Here is a 26,896-nt window from a genome sequence, read left to right on the forward strand (position 1 = left end):
AGGCCAGTTTTGTGGGAAAACAAACAGTTATTTCTGGAGCTTGAGAGGAAATAATCTTTCTAAAGTTCAGGGCAGGAGTGTGAGGGTGAAGTTGGATTTTTCCAATTCAAACCAGGAATTAGACTGCAAAACACAGCGAAGATCTCTTCGTATCTGAGCATACCAAAGCAAAAGCGACGGATACAAATAGCTGCAAACTGAAAATGCAGTCAGAAATAGGTGACCTCTCTCTCTGCCCCTCATACTCCCGTTCTGAACACGAGAAGCGGCGAATTTCACCAACAATCTGCACCGTGCTCCCATGCTCTCCTCAGCGAGCATTCAGTGCCTCTGAGCAGGGCGCTGCCCGCGTCCCGGGGCGCTCCCCATCCCCTGCGGCCCGGAGCCAGGCCCGGCCAGCCCCGGCTGAGCCCCGCGCCCGGGCAGCGCCACGGGCAGCGCGCCGCAACCACGGGGGGCTCAAGGAAGCAGCGGCTGCCAGAGGAAAACAGAAGTCGCTCGTGCAGGTGTGTGCACAGCTGGAACGTGAGCGCTGAGCGCTCGGGGGCGGCTCAGAACGCTCCGCTCTTAGAGCGAACGAGGAGCCTCGGAGGAGCGGCTGCTCTGAGCGCTGCCCAAGCTGCTGCTGCTGCTGCGGTGCCGCCCGCGCTGCAAGCTGCGCTCTAACTAGACACATGCAAGTCATGCAGACAATCTGATTGCTTTTACCTTGCCTTCATACTGGGGCGAGAAAGAAAGACAAGAAAAGAAAACAACAACATGGCGTTAATTGCGGCAAGTGGTACTTCTTGTATTGTTGTTCCGTGATACAACAGTATTTATACTTAGTATTAAGTACACTTAATACTTAGTAGCAAGGTTCAACCATTTCACAGGGAAGGAGGTGTACACCATTTACAAACAACATATAATAAAAAGTGCGATTCTAGGTACGCTATCAGGCTGTAAAGGTGGGGTTCTAGGTACACTGTCAGGTTCATTAACAGGTTTACTCGGCAAAGAGCTGCCCTAAAACCAAACCCATCAGAGGGTTTTTGTAACTTGATGCTATATTTGGTCATAAGCAGAAGCAAACCATGTAAAAGAATTTGGCAGAAGTGACACGACCCGATAATTACAAAGTCATGGATACCTCAGTGTCTATTGCTTGCAGTAGCACAGCTTTGTCCTAATCCCCCATTCACTGCTTTTGATTCTAATTTACCATAGCGTTAATCTTGCCTCAGGCACTGACAAATCATAGCTGTAGGCAGAACGGTTACCACAGGTCAGAGTAGCTGTGGTACACTGATTTTCTGGGCAGCCACAAAGGAAGTGGAAGATAATTGCTCTAGGCGTTTTGTTATGCACTGGTGTGATTTCACAATTACATAATATAGTGTTTTATTTCATGAGTAAAATAGATCTTAGATCTTTTCATTGCTGGGTGATTTGACATCAGAGGTCAATGATTATCCTAATAAATTAACAAATATGTCCATTCTTTTAGTGGCAGACGAGTCTGTGGATTAAACACAACAGTTCCTTGTGCACAAGACCACTTCAAGGCTCTCATTATGCCATTTAGTTAAAGCTGACATAGATTAATGGGCCTGTTTCTGTGTTGCTCATCTGTTCATTGTAGCACAGAATTCTCTTGTTCTTGTCATTGCAAAACTGCTGAATATTCATTTCAACTTTAAATACGGTTTTTGGTCTATTTAAAGTCATGAAAGAAAGCCACTAAATTCAAGTATTATTTACATTGAAGTTAACATTTGTGAATATCACTATGTAATATTTAAAAAATAATTACTGGGAATTTTATTTGTGTAGGAAATTCAGGATCAGACTTCTTAAGGGAAAATATTTCATTCTGCTTACATTAAATATATGAAGAATATCATATCATATCATATTCTTTAAGTCCTGAACAAAGGAGGAATTTTATCTAAGGAGACCAAGAACTAAAATCTACAAATAATGTAAAATAATATCTAAGCAAAATATTTTAATACCTATTTAAAGTATACTGACACTCATTATGCAAAAACATGGATACCCATCAAGCAGTAATCCTATGTGGAGTAGTCTGTAGGTCAATTTTTTTTACGCATGCACAAAGTAAGCATTTGTCCTTAATTTTGTGAAGGTATTGAGCCAATTCTCTGAATCTGCAGTCACAAATTCTGTGCACCAAATAAATACTTAAAGGAACAGCTACATCATGGTTCTTGCACAGAATCAGAAGGATACACTGCACTGCAAGTGCAATTTCCATTGTATGTGTGTAAGGTGAGCTGTGTGAAATACAAAACATATGCAAATAAAGCACTACTCTGCTGTGGCAGTACAGGGTTCATTGAGAATTCACCATTCACTTACTGCAAGTGAACTTGAGAAGCAAATGCAGAGAATAAATACATTGTATTTACATTCCCTTACCTAGACTGAAGAAATTGGTTTGAGCCACGTTACCTTAGGTTTCTCAGGGTTGGCAATCCCCCAAAATATATTTTCTCGTGCCCTTTTAAGTTGAGTCCAAAGTGGCTGCCTGTAGAAGTTGTTGCTACGGTCTCTTCTTCATTAGTGTCTATGTCTACAATTGATATGTTGGCTAAAAGACATTTGAGATTAGTTACAAAATATCCATCATGAACAATGATGTTTTAATGTAAGAAACCAACAGAAAAACATTTGGAGGGTTAGCAGGTGAGGGAAGAAGCAAGGAGGGCTGTATTTTGCAATTACAAGCCAGGATTTCCACATTATCAATTCTGGGCAGGGGAAGAAAGCTGCTCTTTTCTGTTTCCATAACAACCTGTAAAGCTATAGCAATTCTGTACACTTTATTTTTATATATTCTCTAAACCTATTTCCATTTGGTGCCTTCTTTGTGTAATTCCACTGTAATTTGGAGCTAAAACTTCAGGACACAGTCATGACAAGAGATCATTTTACATTTAATTTGTGATCTCAGACCAAAGATTGCTTCTTGAACAGGATTTTTAGTGTAAAAGTTTGTTGAACACTGACATTATGTGCCTTAGAGATTGGTGATCATTCACTCTAAACCACTTACAAACCCAAAGCAGCCAGTTGCTGTCACATCCAATCTCAGTCTGTGCTCAGCGATGTGCTACATACAACCACCCTATTTAGGTGTCTGTTCCATGTATATTTTTTAATGTATGGGTTAATATAGAATATAAAGTTTAATAAAAGAAATAAGACTCGGTGAAAAATGCTGAGCACGCCTCAAGATATATAGGGGCAAAAAAAAAGATTTCTTTCTTCCTTGAGAATTGAATAGACAGACTTTCTGCTACACCTTACCAAAACCAGATTAATTTTTCTTTAATTTCTATACCTGTATCTTTTTTATAAACACATGATGTTTGAATACTATTGATAAATTACAATTATGTGACATTGTATTTCATATTAATACCTCCCAGGTTAAGTATGAACTATGATAACTGGCTAGCAATAAGACATTCCTCCTCTAAAGGTGCAGCAAATCTGCAAGTGGGATCACTGAAGTGGGATTACTTTGGTCACTGTCCCAACTTCCAAGTCTACTTCAGCCAAATGACAAGGAAGAGGGACTGTGTGTGAGGTAGAGAGCTGGCACTGCAGGGGGCAGAGGCACAGGAATGTGTTTAGGGGCTTGTGGTGACCCTGAAGATTCAGACTGCAGTAAAAGTTGGAACTGCAAAAGCTTGTATGTCACAGTAAAACGAATTCGGCTCAGGTAAGATTCTACCAGCCCTATGAGCAGACTAAGAAGCAAAAAAAAAAAGGGTTTTGCCAGCATGACAGCCAGTAGTGTCTGTGATCTCATCAAATTCCACCACTTCATATTTTGTGCCAGTAACATGTCGAAGAATTAGCAGAACTATAGGAAATGTTCCCCATTGTTTCCATGCAGATTCAGTTAATGACACAATGCAGATCACTAGGCAAGATAAAATAGCGGTGTTTGTCCAGTTAGACACAATCAATACTAAAGTCACTGCTTTTTTAAAGCACTTTGGTATATGCTGAGCATGAGAGGACTGTACAGGAAAAAAGCTATTGCTGTCCTAACAAAAATCACACATGTGTTTCATAATTTGGAACATGAGCCTGATGAAAACAACTTCTTTTTGATTGAAAGAAGTCTTTTTTGAAAGTGATGAGAAGACTTCTTTTTCCCCCAGTCAGAGGAATTTTAGAATGCAAGTTATGATTGTATAAAATAATCATGCCTGAAAAATAGGCTACTCTCATAAAGCACTATTTGGCAGTGCAATCACTCACATGCAACTCAACACACCTATAACCTAAACAAAAGAAGTTGCTAAATCACCAGAACTCATAATTCCCACCAGAACTTATAATTCCCACAGCACTATCCCTGTGATTAGAAGGTTAGGTGTACAGCACAGATGACTGGAAAAGTCATGCTGCTGACACCACAGGAACTTACCTTGCTTTTGAATTCTTGACAGAGTGAAAGATTTCCATTTGCCATCATTGTGATTTTGGTTGCTGATAACTGAAGCTGTACCTGAGCCCAGGTCGTAGCTGACCTTTATACGCCCACCACTGAGTTCCACACTCATGAAATCCTTCTGTTAATGACAAGGGTCAGATACACCATCACGATTCTTGTCCATTTTGGTAAGAGACATAAGATATTAAATAAACACTTTTTAACCCTGGGTGACTACAGACAACATTTTTCAAGCTTTAAAAAATGCCACAACTCATGCATTTACTAGCTGGGACTCTCACATACAAAAGTCTGATGCCAAGCTCTTTTTTCCCCCTACATTCTCTTTTGGATTGCTAATTTAGTTGGAATTTTGCTGGCATCTTAGTTGCAGTTTTGATGGGATAGCTGCACTTTTATTTTAGATTGAAGATAAAAATGGACATTTTAATTACCTGAAATTAATACTCAGCTTTGAGTGTATATTTGTACCATAATTAGCATATTTATTGCATATCTCAGCTAGATTTAAACTTTCAAGGTAGAAAGCAAAAATAGTGAAGATGGTGAAGTGGGCATGTTTTGCCAGATTTCCAGAGAGTAAAATATGGAGGCCACAGAGCAACACAGAGATGGAGACAAAGAGAGCTATGGACACTCTTGATTTCATCAGCCACTGGCACCAGTATCCAAGCAGCAACTGGAGATGGCTGGCTGGCACAACAATATATGCTGCACTATCTCCAGAAAAAGAGCTGGCAGGATACAAAGAGCAAAACAAATAGCCAGAGAACTGGACAGCATGAAAGCCACCAGGTAAGTAATGGTGGAACTATGACTCAGGATGTAAATATACCAGAGAATTTTTTATTATCATTTTGCTCATGGCCAGTTCCACCTCTTCTCAGACTAAAACTGAACAAACTCAGTATTCTAGATACTTAGGCATGTCTATCCATGCATCATTAGAAAGAGTATCTTCCAAGTTTTTACATGGTGGGACAGCATCACAAGAAACAAAATATACCAGGGACCAGCTGCTTGTGTTTTTGAGATTTCAACTAAATATTTTTTCATAGAAAAATACCTAAGTCACAAATAATGATTTAAAATAATCTAAAAAAAGACTTTAATTATGCTTTCAACATTAAATTTTAAAAGTTCATTAGAAAAACTACATACATATTTCATTATCATAATAAAATTGTAGCTTTTCCTACAGTTACTCAGGAGGACCCTATTCCTTGATAATTCCAGCTATTTTGATAATTATTTCCAAAATACAGGAATCTGAAATGAGACTGATTTATGCAAACACAGTTTTTTTGAAGTAGCAAACGCTCATTAATTCTTCAAGACATCACTGAAAACTACTGTACATAATTTCTGCTCCATTTGAAAAGGATAAGGGAAAGACTGCTCCCTGTCAGTCATGCAAATCAATCTGGATCAGAAATGCCAAAGATGAGTTATTCAGATCTGGACAGGTGTCTTTATAAATAATTTCTCCCTGTTATCCACACACATTTGATACTGTGTGTCAATAAAAAAACTTTAAACAACTTTAAAAGTAATGCTTCTATTCTGTTTTAACTGTAAGAGACATCATTTGTAGATATTAGAAAAACACAATCACTATTACATCTTATTTGTTGCACCAGTCCCTCTTTAAATCCACTCAATAAAACATAAACGTTTTCTTTATATGAGTAGGATTTCTACTTAAGACTACTTGTCTCTTCCCATAGTTCCCCTGCCATCACACATTATTTTAAACTATGAATAGACAAAACCAACTGAAAATGTTCACATACATAAACATCTGGGATAAAGGAAAATTAATTACTAAATTCAGAAAACCTGGAATTCTTCCCAGACTAACATAGTGATCCCCATTCAGTAAACATGAGGGAGTCAACCTGAACACCATAACACTGTCTTCAGTGGGCCAGCAGTGAAGCATCATACCAGGACAGTGGTACCTTAAATTACTGATTGTTTTCATGATCTGGTTAATTCAGTGACTGCACAGATGGCCTGAAACCTGCAAGGAGCACAGAGGTTGGCTGGCTGCTCTTACCAAGTCATCAGTAGCAAGATACATCAGCAGAGCATTTGATGAGAAGGTCCTGAACTTGAACATGACTGTGGAAATGTTGGGGTTCCAGCGGATGGGGCGGCTCACCATGGCATAGCTGTCACCATCAAACTGCACCGTCCCCTCACCGTCTGCCACCTGGGGGCTGAAAAGAACAATTCCAACCATTTTCTTTTGCCATGTGAAGTTAAAATAAAAAGTGCAGGGCTAGGGATATGTGGGCACAGCTCTTGGGAGTCTTCCTGAACTTGGTTCGATGTCTTATCAAACCTCCCACTGCCAGGGACAGGATTTCCCATTCTTTTTCGAGAATGCAAATTCCTTTCTTTTGCGGGGTCTCTGCTCACTACCCTGATGGCTGTGAAAGCCACCTCGAGGCACTGGACTCTGCTCCATGCCATGCGGGAGGGCAGGCACCCTCATCACAGCTGTCCATGAGCCAGACCCAGTTCACTGTGGTTCTAGGAGCCCTTCCATCACAGCCCTGTCACACCAGCCCAGCTCTGGTAACTCAGTGACCACACTCACAACCCAGACTGGCTGCTTCCCCTGTCCCTGTCACACCAGCCCAGCTCTGGTAACTCAGTGACCACACTCACAACCCAGACTGGCTGCTTCCCCTCTCAGTGGAATTGCAACCTAACTCCAGTTGCATGCACACTGGAATTTGATGGCTGCTGTGGAATTTCCTGCTACTTACCACTGAATGTAATGTAACTGCAGGTAGGTTCCCTAAAGAAGCGCTGTGAGAAGCTGTGGGTGCTGTACCTACCTGACAGCACACCCTTTGCAGTCGCCTTCAATATCCCTGAAATTCCAGAGTCCTATCGGTTTGCTGTCTAGAAAGGTTTCCCCCATGCAGCCAGTGAAGGTGGTGACTCTTACAGCATCTGACTTCTGCAACAGAGAACACAAACCCCCTTGAATTGAATTTGAAGTGATCTACTGCATCTGAAAACATAACTGGTACAGAAATTATAAAAATAAATACCATATAAAATTCCATATAAAATAATAAAAAAACCCCCATAAGATGTCTTGTAATATTTTAAATATCAAGAGCATTATTTAACCTAAGAAGCCCTCCTACAGAACAACTGACCAGTGAAAATGTGAACTGAACTTTGTATCAATCTGAATGGGAAAGACTTCAGATTTGAGACTCTTGGGAAGGTCTAGGGAGAACAAGTCCTGAAGAACAAGGAGCTGCTTTGGCTTCCACCATCAGTTTTCCTGGCTGTTCAGAGAGCTGGCTGCCCTCACCTGTTCAAGGCCTAGCTGGGTTTTCATTTCAGACTTTCAAGAAAGGACTATGAGCAATCTTGCCATAGTCCACAATACAATAAGCAAAGTGTTTCTCTTGTAATGCTTGAAACACTGGAAATGGAGCAGACTGTCCAAGCTAAAAGACGGGCTGAGAACTCAGCTGTTACATTGTTCATGCTGAATTTTGGATGCAGAAAAATGTGCAGAGGGCAAAGGAATTAAAACACATGCCCCATCAGAACTCATTAAGCTAGGGTTATGCATGTAGAGTAATGCTCATTAGAACATAACACGGTACCATGATGAAGGTAGTAATAGTTGACAGTACACAGAGTACTCCACTAAAAATTATGCTTCTAAAAATACCCTGATTCATTTAAATTTCAGTTCATCAATACGAGCTGATTAAAAATCTATACACTTAGCTATTTGAGATAGACAAGCACCTGCTGTTTTTACAGCAATTACAAATATTAAGATCTTGCAAGAGAACATTGAGAAGTGCAATTTGAAAATACTCAAGGAAAAGTATGACTCAAAAGACTTAATGTGCTACTGATATTTCCCAAGGTAATTGGATAGGTTTTAATTAGCAACAAGTATGAACTTAATGTCACTTCTAAGAAATTCATGATATCTAAGTATCATAGTCTTCTACAAGTCAGATGAAAGATGTTTTTAAAAACTGAAAATGAACTTTCTTTTTGGATACACTGCAGGAATGCATGCAAAAAGGGATGTGGACAAACTGTAGGACAAATCTAAAGCATTCCAAACCCCAATAATATGAAAAAGCCGATTTCTGAGTCAGCAGCCTAAGATATATCGGTAAGCTTGATTAACTGTCCAAAGAGCTGCACACTTTTAGAAAAGTCTTAGTTAAGATCTTCATTCTGTGAGCCTTACAACTGTGCCACGTGATGACAGAAATTCCCAAAAAACCTGAAGTTATATTTTAATTCAGAGATGGTACTTGAACAAAACAAATCTGACAGTGTTTAAAACTCTACATTGCAAATATACCAGCCATACAAAACTTAAAATAGACTGCCTTCCTACTGCTGCCCTTGAATTTATTTACCTGGAGAGAAAAAAAGAATTCAGGAAGATTTTCCTGACTAAAATGAAAAAATAGAGAATTCTTCAGAAAATATTTGGACAATATTTTTTCAAGCTTACTGAAGTTGAAAACAGCTGTTCTGACATTGAGTTTTGCACTTCAAGTTTTCTGCACATTGTGTTACTTTAACACTTGAGGACATATACAACCTTGAGAGTAAAAAAAGTTCAGTGAGTTCACTATTTGGGAAAGTTTAAATTTCAGCTTCTTTTCAAATGCTTAAATATTGATCAGGAATAGAATAGTTAATTTAAACTGTTTTGTAAAGAATGCCATTAGAAAGTAAGTGCTAATTAGCTTTTATTGGAGAATTATTTTTTTCAAAGATTTATGTCTATTCTATTTTTGGCATACATCTTCTATTCATTCTATGAAGTTTAGCAAGGTATAAGATGTCACCAGAAAAATGATCAGACAAAAAAACGATAAATAGTTCAGGGGTACAATGTAGAAATCTCTAAGGGAACAAGGAGGGAAACTGGAACAAAAATAATGGAAATACAGCAGAAACACAAAAAGCAGACTGCAATGGAGGAGGTGACACTGTGGATACAAGACAAAGATAAAATCCCAAATGCAAGGGAAAATATAGTCTTGTATACATTGTTAGGAGACCAGAAATGTATGGAAAGAGGAATGAGTTCCTGTCAGTCAGGAACCAAAAGCCTGTCAGGGCAGCAGCATGTCCAAGGTGAAGCATCCATCTATCTAGCAGGAATTAGCTGTTTGGGCTAAATGCTGCATCAATACAGCCAGCTACAGGGCTTCTGATCAGGTTACATCGTGTGCAGTGAAATCTCCTACCTGTGCACCTTGGTCCAGGCAAATCCCAAAAACCTTTCCAAAGTGCAAGTGTACTACTTGCAATTAAACCATCTACTACAGTTACACCAGCATAATGAAATTTACTATTTCTGTTTTAGTCAGCTAACACAGTAACACTGCAAAAAGGCATTACCTTAATTTTTTCTGTTAAACCACCAACAAACAGCACAGCATTAACATCCACATCCAGAATGGTATATCCAGGTGGGGACACTGCACTGAATGTGGCTGGCACGATGCTGGCTTTAGGACCATCCAGAGCTCGCACCAATATTGTGCCATTTTTCCCAGTCCTAGAGTTTAAAAAAAATAATTTAAGTACACAAAGTCAGTAGTTACACCAAACATAGGAAAATTCTATTTTAAATGGTGCCTTTTAACAGAAGCACACATGACTGACTTGATTATGCCTCATTTTGATACAAATGAACAGACACTTATGCCTGCATAAACTAAAGACATCATCACAGAACCAGATCTTTTCCTCACTTGAATGTCCTTTTTGAACAAAATTCACTATACACATGACATGGACCTTGCATTGACAAAAAAAAAGAATGTTTATTAGATTATATTTTAACTGAAATGAAGTGATAAAGCACTTCAGTTTCCTTCACTGTGAAACAGGATTCACATTTCCTGCAATGGAGCTGTCAGGCTGCTTTTCAAACAGTTACAAACCCCATTAGGTTCAAGAATATTACTTCATTGTCCTTTATGAATCACATCAAATATTGATGGCAACACAGCAGCAATGGACTTTGCATTTATTAACTCTTTCTGCATCAGTTTGTTTTCTACTCCTTTGATGATATTAATGTAGTAACTGGCATGGAAGGAGTTTGCTGACATATTTTTACAGCAGAAGGAACACACTGTGGAGAGATATGATTCCTGAATCCTCTTTCTGAAACTTCTTATAGATGGGTCTCACATTTACCAGTTTGCAGCCACCTGGGATGTCCCCAGCTGAAGAGGACTGCTGGTATATGATTGAAAGTGGCTCCCTCAGTAGTCTTGGGTGGATTCCATTCCCATGGACTTGTGTGGGTCTAAGGTGCAACTGGTTTATAGCAGAAGGTTTACTGATGGGAAGCCCTTTAAGGAATAAAAGTAACAATACTTGAAAAACCAAGAGTCACTGAGCAGACTGACACTTTTTAGGATGTCTAATAATTCACAAATAGTATGGATGTCTTTCATCTTCAAACAGACTGAAATGCTCACAATAGAGTCTCTTCTATAAATAATTCTTTCTTATTTAGGGAGGACAATGGAGCTTGAAGAAAGATCTTGGCTAACTTGACAGCAAAAAGACATTGCTACCCTGTGCATGACAAGTTATCAGGTTGGAAGATATTGTTCTAGTGATAGTCACTTCTGTAAAACTGGAGGATTACAGAGGATGTATCAGCACTATGGGGCTGATATGCAGAAGGACACTGAAAGAACACTAAATTGTGAGAAGCTGGCAACTTCCTGGAGGGCAGACAAGCCCTGCAGAAAGACCTGCACAAACTAGAGAGATGGGCAATCACCAACCGTATGAAATTTAACAAGGGCAAGCGCCAGATTCTGCACCTGGGATGGGGTTGTGTGCACAGACTGGGGAATGAGAGGCTGGAGAGCAGCCCCATGAAAAGGGACTGCTCAATGGCAAGTTGAACATGAGTCCTGGCAGCCAGGAGGGCCACACATGTCCTGGAGGGCATCGGGCACAACATCACCAGCTGGGCAAGGGAGGGGATTGTCCCACTCTGCTCTGCACTGGGGTGGCCTCACCTCGAGTGCTGGGGGCAGTTTTGAGTGACACAATATAATAAAAAGACAATGAAGTATTAGAGAAAGTCCAAAGCAGGGCCACATTCAAAGCAAGAACAGTGAAGAGTCTGGAGGAGAAGCCTTATGAGCTGTGGCTGATGTCACTTGGTCTGTTCAGCCTGGAGGAGACTGAGGGGAGACCTCATTGCAGACTTCAACATCCTCACAAGGGGAAATTGAGGAACAGATAGTCCCTCTTTAGTCCTGTGATCAGTGATAGGACCTGAGAGAACAGCATGAAGCTGAGCTGGGGGAGGTTTAGGTTGGATATCAGAAAAAATATCCTGAGGGTGGCTGAGTTCTGGAACAAGCTCCCCATGGATGTGGTAACAACACTAAGACTTCCTGGATTCAAGAAGTGTTTGGACAAGACTTTCAGGTACATGATGTATCTCTTTCGCATGTCCTGGAGTTGGCCAGGAGTTGGGCTTGATGATCCTGATGGGTGCCTCCAACTCAGCATATTCTATATTCTACAAAAATTTGTGTAATGACATGCAGTGTTTGCTCCTAAGGAGAGGCATGATATAAATGAGATGACTTTAGCAAGCATCTCATCAGCATTAAATTATGAACTACCACATAGTAAACTCTGCTCCTTGACCCCTTGGAAACACAGAAAACCTTCACTGAAAAGCATGGCTTATCTTTGCTACAGTACTTTAAGACTCAATTCTTGACGAACTAAACAGGAAGTGTCTATAGTGAACTTGTGATTCAGTCATCCTTTGTCCTCAAAAGAAGGGCACTGCTTAAACTCTGTCACTAACAATCAAAACAATGGCAATACTTGAATCACAGTTGATTAAAATTACAACTAATCAGGTTCTGCTCCTAATTGAGGCCTACTGAACTAACACTGATCTAGTGAGTCTCAAAAATATTCTCTCATCCATCCGACTGTCTCACAAAATTGACATTATTTGCATGTTGTAAATCTGCTTTAAATAATTTTGTCACATACTGTTATGCTAGATTTTCCTTTGTTAATTGATACTTGGGTTGATTGCATCTTGATGCCAATCGGATTTGCTTCTGTAAGCAGGTAAGTAACTTGTAAGTGACATTTGCTAAACTCTGGTACCATCAAAGTACAGGGAATTCCTTTAGAAAGTCCTATAGGAATAAACAAATTTTACTTCAATTCCATTAACAAAAATTCGAGAAATTTCCATTATAACATCTGAATATACAATAAAATGCAAAGGATGAGTATGCTAAATATAAAAGGTGATGAAAATTAAAAGTGTCCCTGGAAAAGTGATGCATTAATTATCAATTTAGTCTAACTAAGTGGAAATTTTGGTGCATGCATAAACTGACCATCTTTGATCATTACTCAACAGTCAGATTTTTCATATATAGATTTTATTTAGAATGCTAAGCAAACTTGAGAAATTTCAAACCTCTGCCACATCTTTTTTTTCTAAGGCCCTTTGGGATTCTTAAGAACGGCCAACAACCTATGGTGGGTTCAACACCATATCATTATTACTGTAAATTCTTGGCACACTGAAAACAATGGCAAAATTCAGTAAGGCCAGAATTTCATCTTATGTCCTCATGCTAAGCAGATGCCCTGCTCCAGCTGCTCAGGTCATTCTGCCGGGCTGAAAAAGCCTGTGGCTGGAACTGAGCAGAAATTTGGAGAAAATGTGTGAGGGAATAAAACGAGTAAAACTCTCCAACAGGTTAGGAAGGGAGCTGGAGTTATCAAATCGACTAAAATGTTCAGAGTTGAAGATTCTTCCATAGGGTATGTGATTTGTGAAGTCTGCCTTAAGAATGCAAAATCAGTCCCAAGCTCTTCATCTTAATCCCACAAATCCGCCTAATGCCTCTGTAATGTAATTCTCCTAAACACTGCTCTGTACTTCTGATTTGTGCAGCTGTAATCATTCTAAATTGCTGATCCAGCACTTTGTTCGGAACTAATGGCATGCACATCCCATATATCCAGGACAACCAGCTAATAGGTAATGGGCTTTTGTAGGATGTGTGAATTTTACACCATGTTCTGGCTACATATTCTGCTGAAGCAGCTTTCTTGCAAATGAAAGCCTGGCATTACTGTGTCATGAAGCTGCTTTGGTATGCATAATGTGAACTGGTGAAGATTTCAACAATTTGTATTGTACCCCAGTTTGTATTTTCCTAGCAGTAAGGTTTCATTAAGCCAGCTTCTGGAGACCGTGCCATAATTTTATTTAATTCTCTGCTCTGAATGGCTGATTTCAGTGATTTCATTAAATTATTTAAACTGAATGCCATTTCCTCTTCTGGGAGCTATGCATGTTACTAGAATTAGAGTGCTTTGTTTTCTTCCTCCTTCGTTCTCTCATTTTCTAACTGTATTATCCATTCTATGTTTAATACTATGTGAAATTAACTGTAATGATGCAGGAGAAATTACTCAGCTTTCTATCAAATTGTGATACAGCTGATATTATCTAAATTACTAAGATTTATTCAAGATAAAGGCTATAGAGTTATGCAATCCTTATGCTGTGATTACTACACCATATGCCATGTGTTTGCTATTTGAATGAAAAATACAAGCTTCAGCTAACAAATTTGGGATTTGAATATTTATGTATCTATATTTCTAAAGTTCAAAGGCATTAAATAGCTGATCTCAAATTACAAAATATATCTTAACTTTTTGGAATATCTCCTCCTTTCATGAACTGTATCTATCATAAATATTTCCAGTCTGATGAGACATTTTGCCTATAGGAATGGCATTCTGAATTAGAATCAAGATACTGCTGTGTGACAGACCATTCCCTTACTGTATCAAGTACTGTATCAAGACCAGAAATTCAGAAAAGCTGCTCCTCTTTAAAATTCAAGGAGAAAAGAAGAGTAGTTATTCGAGTGCCAAAACCTGTAACTGATTTTAAATGTAAGCTAGTTGAAGAAGACAATCGATAGAGTGATAGATAAACAAAAGGGAATAAATATTAGGAGTCATAGATTGTTGATGCTAGAGGGGGAATGTGTGATTAAAGTAAATCCTTGACAGAGAACAATTGACATTTCAATAGTAACTGCAGTGTATAGTGTTCAATAGTAACTGATGCAGGTTCAAAACCTTTTGTCAAACCAGACTAAAATTTCTCACAGCAGCCATTTTTCTAAAATCTTGGAAATGAAATATTTACTTACCTAGAGGCTTCAATCCGGTACCAAAACCCATCGTCAATGGTCAGATCTGGATATTCTACCCGTCCAACTCCAGATCCCACATCCCACAGGAAGCTCACCTTGCCTTTGCGCATCTCTATGGCCAAGAAGTCGGTCTACATGCAAAACATGAAAAGAGAAGTGATCTTGTACTTTGATTAAGGAAGTTTTTCAGAACTTTTCACATTTCAGAAGGTCTAATGAGACATCAGAAACTCACACACAGACAGTAAAGAATTAACATTAATTCTCACATTGCTCTAGAATGAGACTCTCTTTTTCCTGTTTTTATTGGTTCAAATAAGGAATCTTAAGCTAAAGACAGCAAATTATATCTCTCAGTGATATGCAGCAAATGACTGCCAGACTTACAGAATGTTAATATTGCAGCCATGAACAGAAGGATTTAACTCAGAGGAACACTCTGAAACATACATTGGATGGCAGAAAGATGTTGAGATACATGATGCCATCCAGCCTTTTAATTTTGCATTAGGAAAATAAAATACATGTTGGAAATGTTGAAAAATAGAATACTTTTCCATTTACTGAATTAATATTGGGTGTTCTAGAAGTCTGTCTGCTATAGGCCTCATGGGAAACTGAATCATTCACCATTATTATGCTTGAAATTGTAGTCTTGACTTAAAATTACAGTAAATAGGAGCTTTGACAGATGCAATATGATTAGCTACTTCATTCCCTAAGGAAAACCCACAACCAACTCCAAAATTACTTTGGTTGCACTGTGAATTTTAAAGCTCTAATGTAGTTCATGTACAAGCCTGCTATTTTGTATCTAGTTAAAATAAAGATATATGTAAAAAAATTGCTGGTCATATCTTAGAAATCACTATACTAATACCAAAGACAGTAAATGTCTAGATTATTTTAGACTCCCTACTACTGCTTTGAACCCTCTGGGTGAAAAAAAACCTTTCTCATCTTCTTTATTTGTCAGTAGTATGATTTGATTGAGCAACTCTGACATGAAAGGCAGGAGACAGACTCACAAACTTGGCACTTCCAAGGTAAAAAAGCAGATTGTCAGCAACTACAGTCTTCACATTGACAATGATGGTGTTGTATGTTCCCTTCTTTATTTCTGGTCTGTACGTGCGAATGCAATTGCCTCCAGAGGACACGGACACTTTGATCTTCAAAAAAAGCATAACAGAAAGAATTCAGTTCACTGCTTATTATTTCAGAATTAACCATAGAAGCTTCCAAATAATTATAAGACTATTACACTTTTTTTCCCTTCACATTTTTCTGTTTCATGTACCAGGGAGTTGCTTGGCTATGCGAAAAAGGTAGAAATCGAATTTTCTTTCTGGGATTGTTTAGTAAAAGGAAATAAAATCTCTTTTTAGAACTCACATTCAAAGGACGAACTGTGTAGATCAGAAATGGCTAGAAGATATACTGGTCTAATGCTGGTAACAGTGGAATTCTAGAAGTACAGATGGTCTATAAGTAGAAGATGCAGCTAGGAAAATAAGCAGCACTCCTGAAGGAATTACAGCATATTGCTGTTGGGTAGTCATAATTATCTATTTTTCCCTTGTAATAGCTTTGCATGTGCCAATTTAAGACACCTTTTCACATTTTTTTTAAACCAACAGTTATGTCTATCACAGCTTTTACATAGTCCCTAATGGAGTTGGCATTCATAACTAAGTTTTATTTCCACAACTGAGCGACACGTGTTTGGATTCTTGTACTGGTTTCCTCAGGCTCTGAGCACAGATAAAAACACTTTACTGTTTGCCTTCATAATGCCAGCACAGACATAATGACAGTACAACGGTGTTTCAATCCCAGCTAGACATGTTTAAGCATTAGGGGAAATGTACACAATGGTATCACCTTATGCTTACAGCAAACTCTGCTAAAAAGGAGATCCATTATAGGACCAAACTTCTAATTTCCTTATCTCAGAAATGCTGAGCAGTTAAGTACTTCAAAGCCCTCAGACAGAAGATGAATGTGACAAAACATATCATTACTGCAGCCTGTCTTTCTGTTCTGTACAGATTTCATCATATATATGCTGAAAACATCTTTCACTAGCATCCCACTATTTATCCTATCACTTCTTTCCCAGTATCCTGTTATTGTGTTGATTATTTTTTAAACTATTTTTCAACGATTTTTGAGGAAGATTTCTCAAGTACCATCTACATGATTCTTTTTCCTTTGCACAAGCTGAATAATCTCAGTATTAATCAGATGATCCTAGAATTGACAATATTACTGAATCAGGGAGATGGACTCCAAACTCACTAACTGGACTAGAACTATATTCTTAAGCTCAAGTCTTCAGTGCTGCTACTGGACAGAGAAAAATAAAAAATATGGGAGAAGGAGATATACTCAGCAATTTCAGTGAGTCTGAGATGGTCATTCTTGAGTAATGTAAATTCTATGAAATGAAATCAGGGACTTACTATCAGTGTTGAAGCAGAAAAATACATTTTTGTTTTCAGAAAAATTCAATGATATTGTGACTCTTCTGCTGTACTATTACCTGCAATATTTTTTAAAAATAACCTTTTGAGATCCATTCCTACAGATGTTATTCATTTAACAAGTGCATGTTTTAAATGAAGAAAGAAGACCCAGAGTGAGAATCATCAGAATAGTCTCTTATTTTCTGTGAAATTATACTCTATTATTTTCTCTCGTTATGCATGTTTAAAATTAGGAAATAGTCACGCTGTAGAAAAGAAATAAAAAGTAGAAAACAAAATCCCATCAAGTACTGAAGAGGTCTTTTATTCTGAAAAATGGGACTTACCGAATTGGCTTGCTTCCGAGCTTGGTTTATCAGCTCTTTTATCTGAGAAATGTTTTTCCCTAAGTTATCCTGGAGCTCTTTGATTGGCTTGATTTTATCTAGCAGGCGATCTGCTTCCTTTTCTAGGTTTTTAATACTGGAATCTGCATCAGCAACTTCATAAGAAAGAACAAGGCAGAGCTTTAGAGAATAGTGTCAGGGACTAATTAAACATTGCAATAATAAAATTCAAGAAAATTCTGCATACAGAATTTTCAGGACAGTCAGGAGATTGTATATGCAACTTTGAGGTACACACAGGCCAGGAAGATACCTGAATAGAATAAGGCAATTTCAGAGTGTCTAGAATCAAGTTAAAGTAGCAATAGCAGCAAACACTGGTGTTAAAGCAGGATTTTTAAGATGTAACTATGCTTCAGGTCAGGATGATGGCTCTGGAAAACATTTCCTGTAGCAAAATACATTTATGAATTAAATGTTCGCTTGCTGCTTTAAAAAAACTCCAAATTTTGAAGAAAAATGCTGAATTAATGAAAACTGGTTGGTTTCCATGAGTAATTCTGAAATTACTGGGTTAAAATTAACTTGAAATGAATTCTTCAACTAACTGTAATGGGCACAAATACAAAAAGATTTTAGTCTAGTCACAAGTTTAATATTCTGTATATGTTCTGAAAGCATATTTAAAAACAGTGACAGTAAACTAGACATTATTTTCTTTTTGATTTTCAGGTGAAGTAAATAATTTTACCGTGATATTTTTGCCTCTATTTTTCTTTAAGCCTCAAATTCCTTTTTTGCCTCTCAATATACAACTAGTGAATATTACCCTCTCTCTGACAACTCATGAGCAGATCTAAGGATTGCAACCCTTGGCTCGCATGAGGGTGTGGGTTTTTTTGGATGACACTGAAAGGGACAAACATGCATTTATCACAAAGATGCATATTACGTGAAAATAATATCAATAATAAGAGCCCTAAAAACAATGCTAAGACAAAGCATTAAAAACTGCATTTCTAATTTTTTGACCCAAACACTCATACCAAAACCTTCCAGATGCTTCTTAAGGTTTCATTTAAGTTAAACTAGCTACCAAGTCACTTTATCGTAAAGTTCTCAAAAAGTAACTATTTAGCTATTTCAATGAATGAGAAACACAGAGGACCATGCAGAGGCTTTGGCAGTAAGCAATGAGTAATTGTTTACTGGAAAATGCACACTATAAGCTGCAAGTAAGAAAAACATACGTACAGATTTCTGCAGGCAAGATATGGAGACAAAGAAAAGAGAAAAACAGAGAATAACATAAGAGAGAGAAGATAACAGAATGTTTTGAAGATCTAAACAGAAATGTAAAGGAAAGTAAGGGACAGGATGAGTCTATACATGACTTTTTACCTTTTAAAGATTTCATACCTATCAAAATGAGAATTCAGCACCTGAATTTTGACATAGAGAGGCTATGTCTACTTTTGCATTTAGCCATGAGTGCCAGCCTACTTACTTCATACATCTGTAATGGTTCAGCCCACATTACTTTAATCTCAGTATCCATTAACATTTGGAGAATGACAGAAGTGTACCTCTGGAGAACATCTCACAGTTCAGCTTTATGAAACAGTTTGCAAGTGTTAAGATCACCCTTCAATGCAAACAAAATAATGGTGACTGGGGACAATCAAGAGGTTAAATAGCTCAGAATACCTGAGCTAGGACAGGTGGCCTGGTCTAGATTCAGCAGTGCCAAGAAACGATTGCTTTAAGACTGCTTCTCAGTTTTTCCCACTCCCCTGCAAGAGACCTTACAGATCTGTTGGATCTACAACCTGCTGTAATGTAACCACACTATTTTAATCAACAGCCACTTTTCATATTGTCTAAACTTGCATGCACCCAATGGGAATTGAACTGGGGCTCACACTTGTATCTCAGCTGATGAGCAATGGGGACCTTGCAATGGGCAGGCAGGGAAAACAGACATTGGAATTAACTTCTCTCACTTGTAAAGCAACAGTGTACAGCAACAACTGGCAGAGGATATTTGTCCACAGAATGAGAATGACAGCCTCCTAAACTGTATGTTTTTAGGTGCCCAGCTTCATCAAGCTGACAACAATCCAGAACAGCTGAGGAATTGGCTCTTCAGTCATTTTCTAAAGACATCCAGTTTTGTGGCTGTATACTCCTATATGAGAGATGGTCTAGCAATCTACCATAAAATGTATTGTAATATAGAATTCATTTTTATCCATCCTAACCAAAGCGAAAATGCTAAAGTAATTGTCACATTTGATAACAGAATTTATGGCAAAAAAACGAAAAAAAAAAAGCAGATAAAACCCCATTCCAGAATCTTCTTTCTTTTTCTCAGTGTCTTCAGTATTCTACCAAAAATAGTAACGCATCTGAAAGAAGCCATGCATTTCTCCCAGGACTGATTATGTGATTGACTGAAGACAGATTTAGTATGGGGTATTTTTCTTGAATCAGGCAGTGAATTGCCAGTCAGAATCTTTGATTAGTCACCTCCTAAATACTTCAAAAAGTAATCTGAGGAACAAATCTATCCATTACACATGCATCCTGCTGACATTAGCTTTTCTTGCAACTACTAAGCGCTAGTCTTTAAGATTTAAAATTCTTTCCACAGAAACATTAGCTTTCAAAGGGACTCATGGTCCCTTTTAATATATATAAGAAGCCCAGAAAATAGAAGTGATAGAGTCCTTTTATCCCAGCATACTGTAGTAATGCTATGTAAGTGAAATTCTGGAGTGTCTCTGTTTCATTTTGATATACAAAACGAAAAGCACAAACTGAAAAAAACCACCACCAAACAATCCGAAAAAAGATCTTACTGTTCTTGACTGGATCCTTCACAACTGCATTTGTTTTGGCCACATCATCTGTAAGTTTACTGTAGTTTTTTCTCAAGCCCAGGAGATTCCGATTGAGGTCTTTAATCTGGGCCAGGACATCATTTGCAGTATCATTGGCTTGTCTTGCTTTGTCTTTGGCTGCCTGCACCTTTACAGCTGTATCTGTAGGTAGAAAATGATAATGAAAATGATTGCCCAGAGTGCAGAAGTAACTTTTTTGAGTAAAGACATATATCTGTGCTCCAAAAAACTCCACCTTTATTTCTGAAAAACCCTTCAAATACAACAGCACCTCAGAAATACCATAGAATCTTTAATAAACCATTATCATTGTCAGTTCTGACAAGAGAAACAAAAGAGAACCCCGATTGCCTTTTTTCATCACATCTAAGTAGTTGCTTTTGGGCCATTATTAGAGGTCATGCACCTTTCTGGCTGAGTGAAAGCTAGAGTTACTGTCTTACTTGTCTCTATTTTTCCCACAGATTATTTTCAGCCACACCCTAAAATTTGCCATCCCTGCACATGTTTGTTTTTGTCCCACATGGGCTCTGTGTACCTCATTCTGAATCTTTCTGCTTTTATCTGACTATTAGTATAGCAGGGACAGAAGAATTATTAGTTTAAGCTGCTCTCTGCTCTCTCAAATCCTTTAACAAGATATATGACAGGGTCATTTTCTCTCCCTTCCTCATTTGATCATTTTCCTGTTGGGCAACTAATTTACTCCATTTTCTTATCCATGCCATTTATTTCCTCTTAATTTCATTCTTAATGCTCATCTGCTTGTTTTTATGAGTGTCCCTGTGCCAAGAGTAAGCATCCTGTAATTCTAATCTGCCAAGAGTTTATTACATTGCTAATGATTGCATAATTCATACTACTTTTACTTGTTCCATATTTAGTATTCTGTGTCCTAAGGTTAACAGGCCTTAGAGGTCCATTTTGGTTGACTGAGACATCTTATCTGTGCTCAAGACAAATAACCATGTCAGTATCTTGACCAAAACCCAAGAAATGGTACATGATGAGCATGAAATATTAAACCATTTATTTTGTGAGTGCTGATTTCAAGGATTATTAAATCTAAACCAAAACTTTTCAGTTAGCTGGAATCTTAAAGCCACAAAAATGTACAAGATGAACAGTAAATTGTTTTTATGCTAAGGGATTACTAGCAGTCTGAACCCTCTAGACCATGAGAAATCAGACAGAATACAGAATTTCTTCAGAGACTTTTCTTAAGGCAAAACTTCAGTTTATAAAGTGCTCATTGAAAAAAAAATAGATTGATTCTAAACATTTAATTTTTTAAAACATTCATTTTTTTTTCACTATTCATTGTAATTAAAGTGAGATATAGCTCCCTGTCCCTTGCTATCACAATGCAACATCCCTGGACTTTGGGATTTTAATGAGTATTACATTTAAAAATAAAAGCTACCAAGGAATGACAAGTGTGCATGTATGAAACACTGAAATGTTGAAGGCTAATGACTCAAGCAGTGGTCCATTGGCAAAAGCAGCAGTTGCTATGCTGAGGTCAGTAACTCCTAAATTAAGGGGAGGAGCAGAGTTTTTGGATGTGTGGTGATGAAACCTTTGATTTGCATAAGAGCATCCCAGGGATCTCACCCATCACCAGAGGATACCCAAAACTAAGCGACCTTTCTCCAGCAAGGAGATCTTTTTTTGAGCCAGATTAGGAAAAAGGTCGATAAGAAGCAAATCCTGTGGAGCTAGGATAATGCTTTCTATGGTGCCAATATCCTCCCTTACACCACTGGCTGTGGTGTAAAACTCGCCTGCCTGGGGGCATGTGTTGGGACATTCACACACAGGACTGGAGGTGTTCATCCCTTCTTAGAAGATGTCACTGGCCCAACTACCCCAGACAGAGTAAGAACAGCCACGTCTTACAAGGGGTCATAACCAAAAACCCCAGACTCAATTCAGGGGCCTTCTACCAGAGGACGGCATATGAGACAGTGCTGCATCAAACAGTGTAAAACTACTCTCCAGGGGAGGTACTTGGGAGCTCCCACCTGAACCTGAATGTATCTTAATCCACTAAACTTGTGTGGGGTTTCCACCACCCTGGATGGATCAATCACTTTGATCCTGTGACCATCACTTTGACCAAGGGACAGATAAATTGGAACAACCAAGTCTTGTTGATCGCTCCATATGTGTAGTATCTTTCCTTTCCACTAACTCTCCTCTCCTCTCCTCTCCTCTCCTCTCCTCTCCTCTCCTCTCCTCTCCTCTCCTCTCCTCTCCTCTCCTCTCCTCTCCTCTCCTCTCCTCTCCTCTCCTCTCCTCTCCTCTCCTCTCCTCTCCTCTCCTCTCCTCTCCTCTCCTCTCCTCTCCTCTCCTCTCCTCTCCTCTCCTCTCCTCTCCTCTCCTCTCGTCATTCAATGTCATTTCACTCTAACCCACCCCAAGGGATGTATTAACAAGAACCCAGTCACCCTTGCCTTCAGGGTGGGTCACAAGAGTGCAGCACTTCAGAGTCTATTGAGGAAAACCTGTTCCAGTTCCAAGCAATTTACAGGCCAAAAGAGATGTACAACAACAAACAGGCTGGAAATGTTGAGAGTGGGGTAGAAAGGTGAGACAAAATGCAGCAAATTTCACCCTGTTTTTCCTGTGAAGTCAGAAAGATTTATTCTTCTTGGGTTAAACGACACTGGTGAAATTATAGTGTTTCCTTAAAGATTACCTTCAAAAGGACTTTTCGACATATAAACAAAAGACTATTTGTCTCGGAGTGTATCATAATTTCTGATATCATAACTATTTTCTTTCAGAAACCTTCTGCAAACTGCAGAAGCATGGTACCTTTTACCATCCCAATATTCTGACTGATACCATGTAATATTTTCAGTTCAGTTTTCTCTCTCACATTGTTCATTGTTTTATAACAGACAGTGGTCAAAGTAGACCCAGTGTGACACAGGCAAAACTTGATGAGACAAATGTTAAGTGATGGAAAAAGAAACAAAAGAGCTCAACTGAGTCAAATGTTGCAACACTTTTCCAACTTACCATTAGGAATGGCTGACAGCTTTCCTAAGGTTTCATTCAAAGCTCTCAAGAGAATGGAATTCTTCTCATCAGCATCTTTCAGCCTGTTCTGTGTGCTGTTCAGATCACCACCCCTTTCTATAAAAAATGCATAGGATACAGAAGCTTTAACTCTTTATTTTCACTATCCTTTCTTTGCATATAATTTAAATGCATAGTAACAAGCAAGCCATTTTTCATTATTATATCGAATTGTGTAAGTAAGGAAGTCCAGCAGAACTTGTGGGGTTCACTGATTATCTTCTCCAGTTTCTTTAAGTTCCCCACTTCCATAGTATCTAAATGCTTGAGTTCCTTGTTCTGTTGTGTATACTTAATACGGGTTTTTCAAAGGTGTGCTGAGGAAAGAACTAGTTATGATGTTACATTTTAGGCAAATTCACACAATGATCCACTGATAGAGTCAACAACTGTGATGTTAGTCACAGTTTTGATTCCTAGATTAAGCTACTGCCTTTCTTCTTAAGGTGGTTGCCTGAGCTGAATGAGTTGAATGTGGTGTGAAAGAACCAAGATCCATTAGGCCAGCTTGCTGTTGCAATTAGAGTGGCAAGAGCGTAGCTCTCTTGGATTTTCTCAAAGATGTTGACATAACATCCAAGGAAAATACAAGATTCCCAATTGTCAACAAGAGATGAATACAGTAACATCAGATTATTATGAAATAAACATTCTAAATTCTTTGGGAAAATACCCACCTAGTAAAAAACATTCATAGTTAAGAATTGGTTCAAATCAAAGGACCAGTGCAAATCAAAGGCACAGGTGTGTCATATTTAGTACATCACAGTGGAAACTGATATCCTCATTTACAAGCAAGTTCCTATTTTTCAGCATTTACTTTAAATAAAAATTACGCAGGGCCCTTTCAACTGTGTCGAGTAGAGCAATGCAACAATCTCAAAACTGAGATCCCAGCTAAGCTTTATGGCTATGGAAACAAACATGATCCCAAAACTCAGAAGTAAAATTTGACACAAAGAAATGTAGTTAATGCTTAAACTACTACTGTAGTGGGTATTTCTCATTATTTCTCTGTATCAATATGAAGCTTTTTGGAATAGACAGCTGGTAATTTCTTTCCTTAAAGGCATATCCTACTAGGAAACTAATTTAACATCACTGAGCTTGATAGCTGGAAGAGAAGAATAATTTGTAGAAAAGGAGTTCAGGATGACAAGCTATGACTGTGACCTTCAGGTATGTGACAAGTTATTGAAAATAAACACCTATGTGGTTCACATTCCACAAATTCTAAAAAAAGTATGGTTTCTTAAAATTAGATGTGCAAGAAGCAATTTGTAAGGAGAAAAATCAAACAAAATTCATATTGCCTACAAGAAATTATTAATTAAATTTTCCAAGGCTAGAGCCAGGCTGAAACAGCACGTGGAATTTAAATGAGAACTATACTTTTTTTGTTAGACCTTTTGAAATGTCATTGACGAAGAAATCTGTTTGCTTTATTTAAATTAGAGCAACACACAGGACTGTAGGAGTGCCTGGAGATAAGCCCTCACTCCTGCAAAATGCTCTGCAGAAGAAAAGGACATTTGTGTGAACTGTGGGATGCACAGTTAACACTAGAATAAAGTTTGGAAGAATTGCATATATGATATGGTCACTCTTCTCCTTAAAAACAGCTTTATTTTTAAATGGCAGGTTATGTCCCCACTGCTGAAGGAGGCTACCTGTAACATGACATTGTTAAACCAGGATGAATTAATGAGAATCTGGTCTTGCGTGCCTTGAGATTTTATCCGAGTTCTTTTCCTGTTAAATAATAATACCAAAAAACCTGCTTTTATTTCCACCATTTATTTCTGAAATTATGGTCTGCCTGATAATTTCTTGGTATTTCAAGTGGAATGTTGGTGTTTATAAAATGTGTCAATATTTCTGAGAAGTTTGACTCATTTATGGTGGTGATGTTCTAACTTTGTAACATACTTTTAAATAATCTCTTTTTTTCCTTTCTACTCTGCCTGTCCAGCATGCTAATTATCCCCCAGTTATACTTCTGAAGAATCATGTTTCCAGACTTCCCTTTACAGCTTTGTAACCATAGCAGCAAAGTGGTTTTTATGGAATTTAACAAGGGAAGTTTCCCTAAAAATTCTGAAATTGAATATTGAGCCTCTACCTGTTTAGCATTTTTTCTTTTTATTCCTCAAATACAGTTTTACTGTGGGTAGGGTTTTTTTTAGTTACAATAATAAAACCATAAATAAGTGTTCCTAGGGAGGCTTTTACACAAGGGGAAGTGAGGAGATTTTATGTTCCATGTCATCTTTTCAAGGAAATTGTTCATTTTTCACAGAGATATTAAGTTTTGTTTTGAAGCAACTTCTTATCTTGTAATCCAGATGGCATCTTCACTAAGCACTGGACTAATCTCTTGCATAAATCACAAACTGAACTGACTTCATGTCAGCTTTTCCACATCCTTTAATTATAAGCATTTATAAAAAAACTGTGACAATGATTTGAAGGCCCAAAATCCTCCAGATCCTCCAGCTGAGTGCTGAAGTTTGTCAAAATACAGGCAGCTTCAATCTTTAGAGCCTGTCTGACTTGGAAGAGGTTAGTAGGTCTGTGCTGAAAGATGCCGGGCACTGTCAGCTCTCATTAAAGTGTAGGTTGAGCAGTATCATGAGAAATTTATCTCAATCCTGTTTTTTTTCACTTGATCAGCTCTGCACAAGATGCCAATAAATGCACTGTTCAAATCAGCAAAACTAGTCATGCATTGCTGAAACTAAACCCTAAAGAGTAAGCAGGAACCTGAAGGACTTTGCATGTACTGGCCTTTGCATTTGCTGGCTTGGTTAACATGAACAAAGATTTTCAATTTCTGTTCACATTAAACAAAGCATTACAGGATAAAGCATCATCCCTTACTCCTCTGCATGAATGGAGTCAAATGAAAACAAACAATGCTGTGCACATATATTTCATCTTAAGATGAACTCAGGAATTTAGTTACTTACTGTTTATACAGAGTCATTTACGAGAGACACGGGGTTTTACAAGTCTCTGCAGATCACATAAATAGGTGACTGGTTAATTCATGATGATGTGCCACCATCATGGTGGAACAAACATATAGAGGAACATAGTGGAAACAGGTATCTTTTGGCAGTATGGATAAATGCAGTTTTTCCACATGAAACTGACCAAGAAAACAGCAATGAGGCTATGCTACTAAATTCATGTATCCCAAAACCAGACTAAAGTTGGAAATCTACAAGGAGCAACAAATGCATCTGTTCTTATTGACTGGAGACGGCAGAAATGAACTGACTGTTACACACATCCCTTTCTGTTATCTTTGGGTTACTTCTTCCAAATAGCA

At 38.2% G+C, this 26,896-nt stretch overlaps 1 protein-coding gene across 1 annotated transcript in view; it reads right to left on the reverse strand.

Annotated features, from left to right (window-relative positions):
* The window catches only part of LAMA2 (laminin subunit alpha 2), a 251,425-nt gene that overhangs the window by 24,775 nt on the left and 199,754 nt on the right, over positions 1 to 26,896 (reverse strand). Inside the window, exons 42-52 of the mRNA XM_058019923.1 lie at positions 23,503 to 23,619; positions 20,434 to 20,616; positions 17,573 to 17,727; positions 15,786 to 15,929; positions 14,755 to 14,888; positions 9,899 to 10,058; positions 7,327 to 7,451; positions 6,537 to 6,699; positions 4,451 to 4,595; positions 2,458 to 2,596; positions 709 to 720 (exon numbers count right to left, since the gene is read on the reverse strand). Of these exons, the coding sequence (XP_057875906.1) occupies positions 709 to 720; positions 2,458 to 2,596; positions 4,451 to 4,595; positions 6,537 to 6,699; positions 7,327 to 7,451; positions 9,899 to 10,058; positions 14,755 to 14,888; positions 15,786 to 15,929; positions 17,573 to 17,727; positions 20,434 to 20,616; positions 23,503 to 23,619 (1,477 nt within the window). The remainder of the gene's footprint in view (positions 1 to 708; positions 721 to 2,457; positions 2,597 to 4,450; positions 4,596 to 6,536; positions 6,700 to 7,326; positions 7,452 to 9,898; positions 10,059 to 14,754; positions 14,889 to 15,785; positions 15,930 to 17,572; positions 17,728 to 20,433; positions 20,617 to 23,502; positions 23,620 to 26,896) is intronic.

Source organism: Melospiza georgiana, chromosome 3 (genome assembly GCF_028018845.1).
Source record: "Melospiza georgiana isolate bMelGeo1 chromosome 3, bMelGeo1.pri, whole genome shotgun sequence".
NCBI classification, from domain to species: Eukaryota; Metazoa; Chordata; class Aves; order Passeriformes; family Passerellidae; genus Melospiza; species Melospiza georgiana.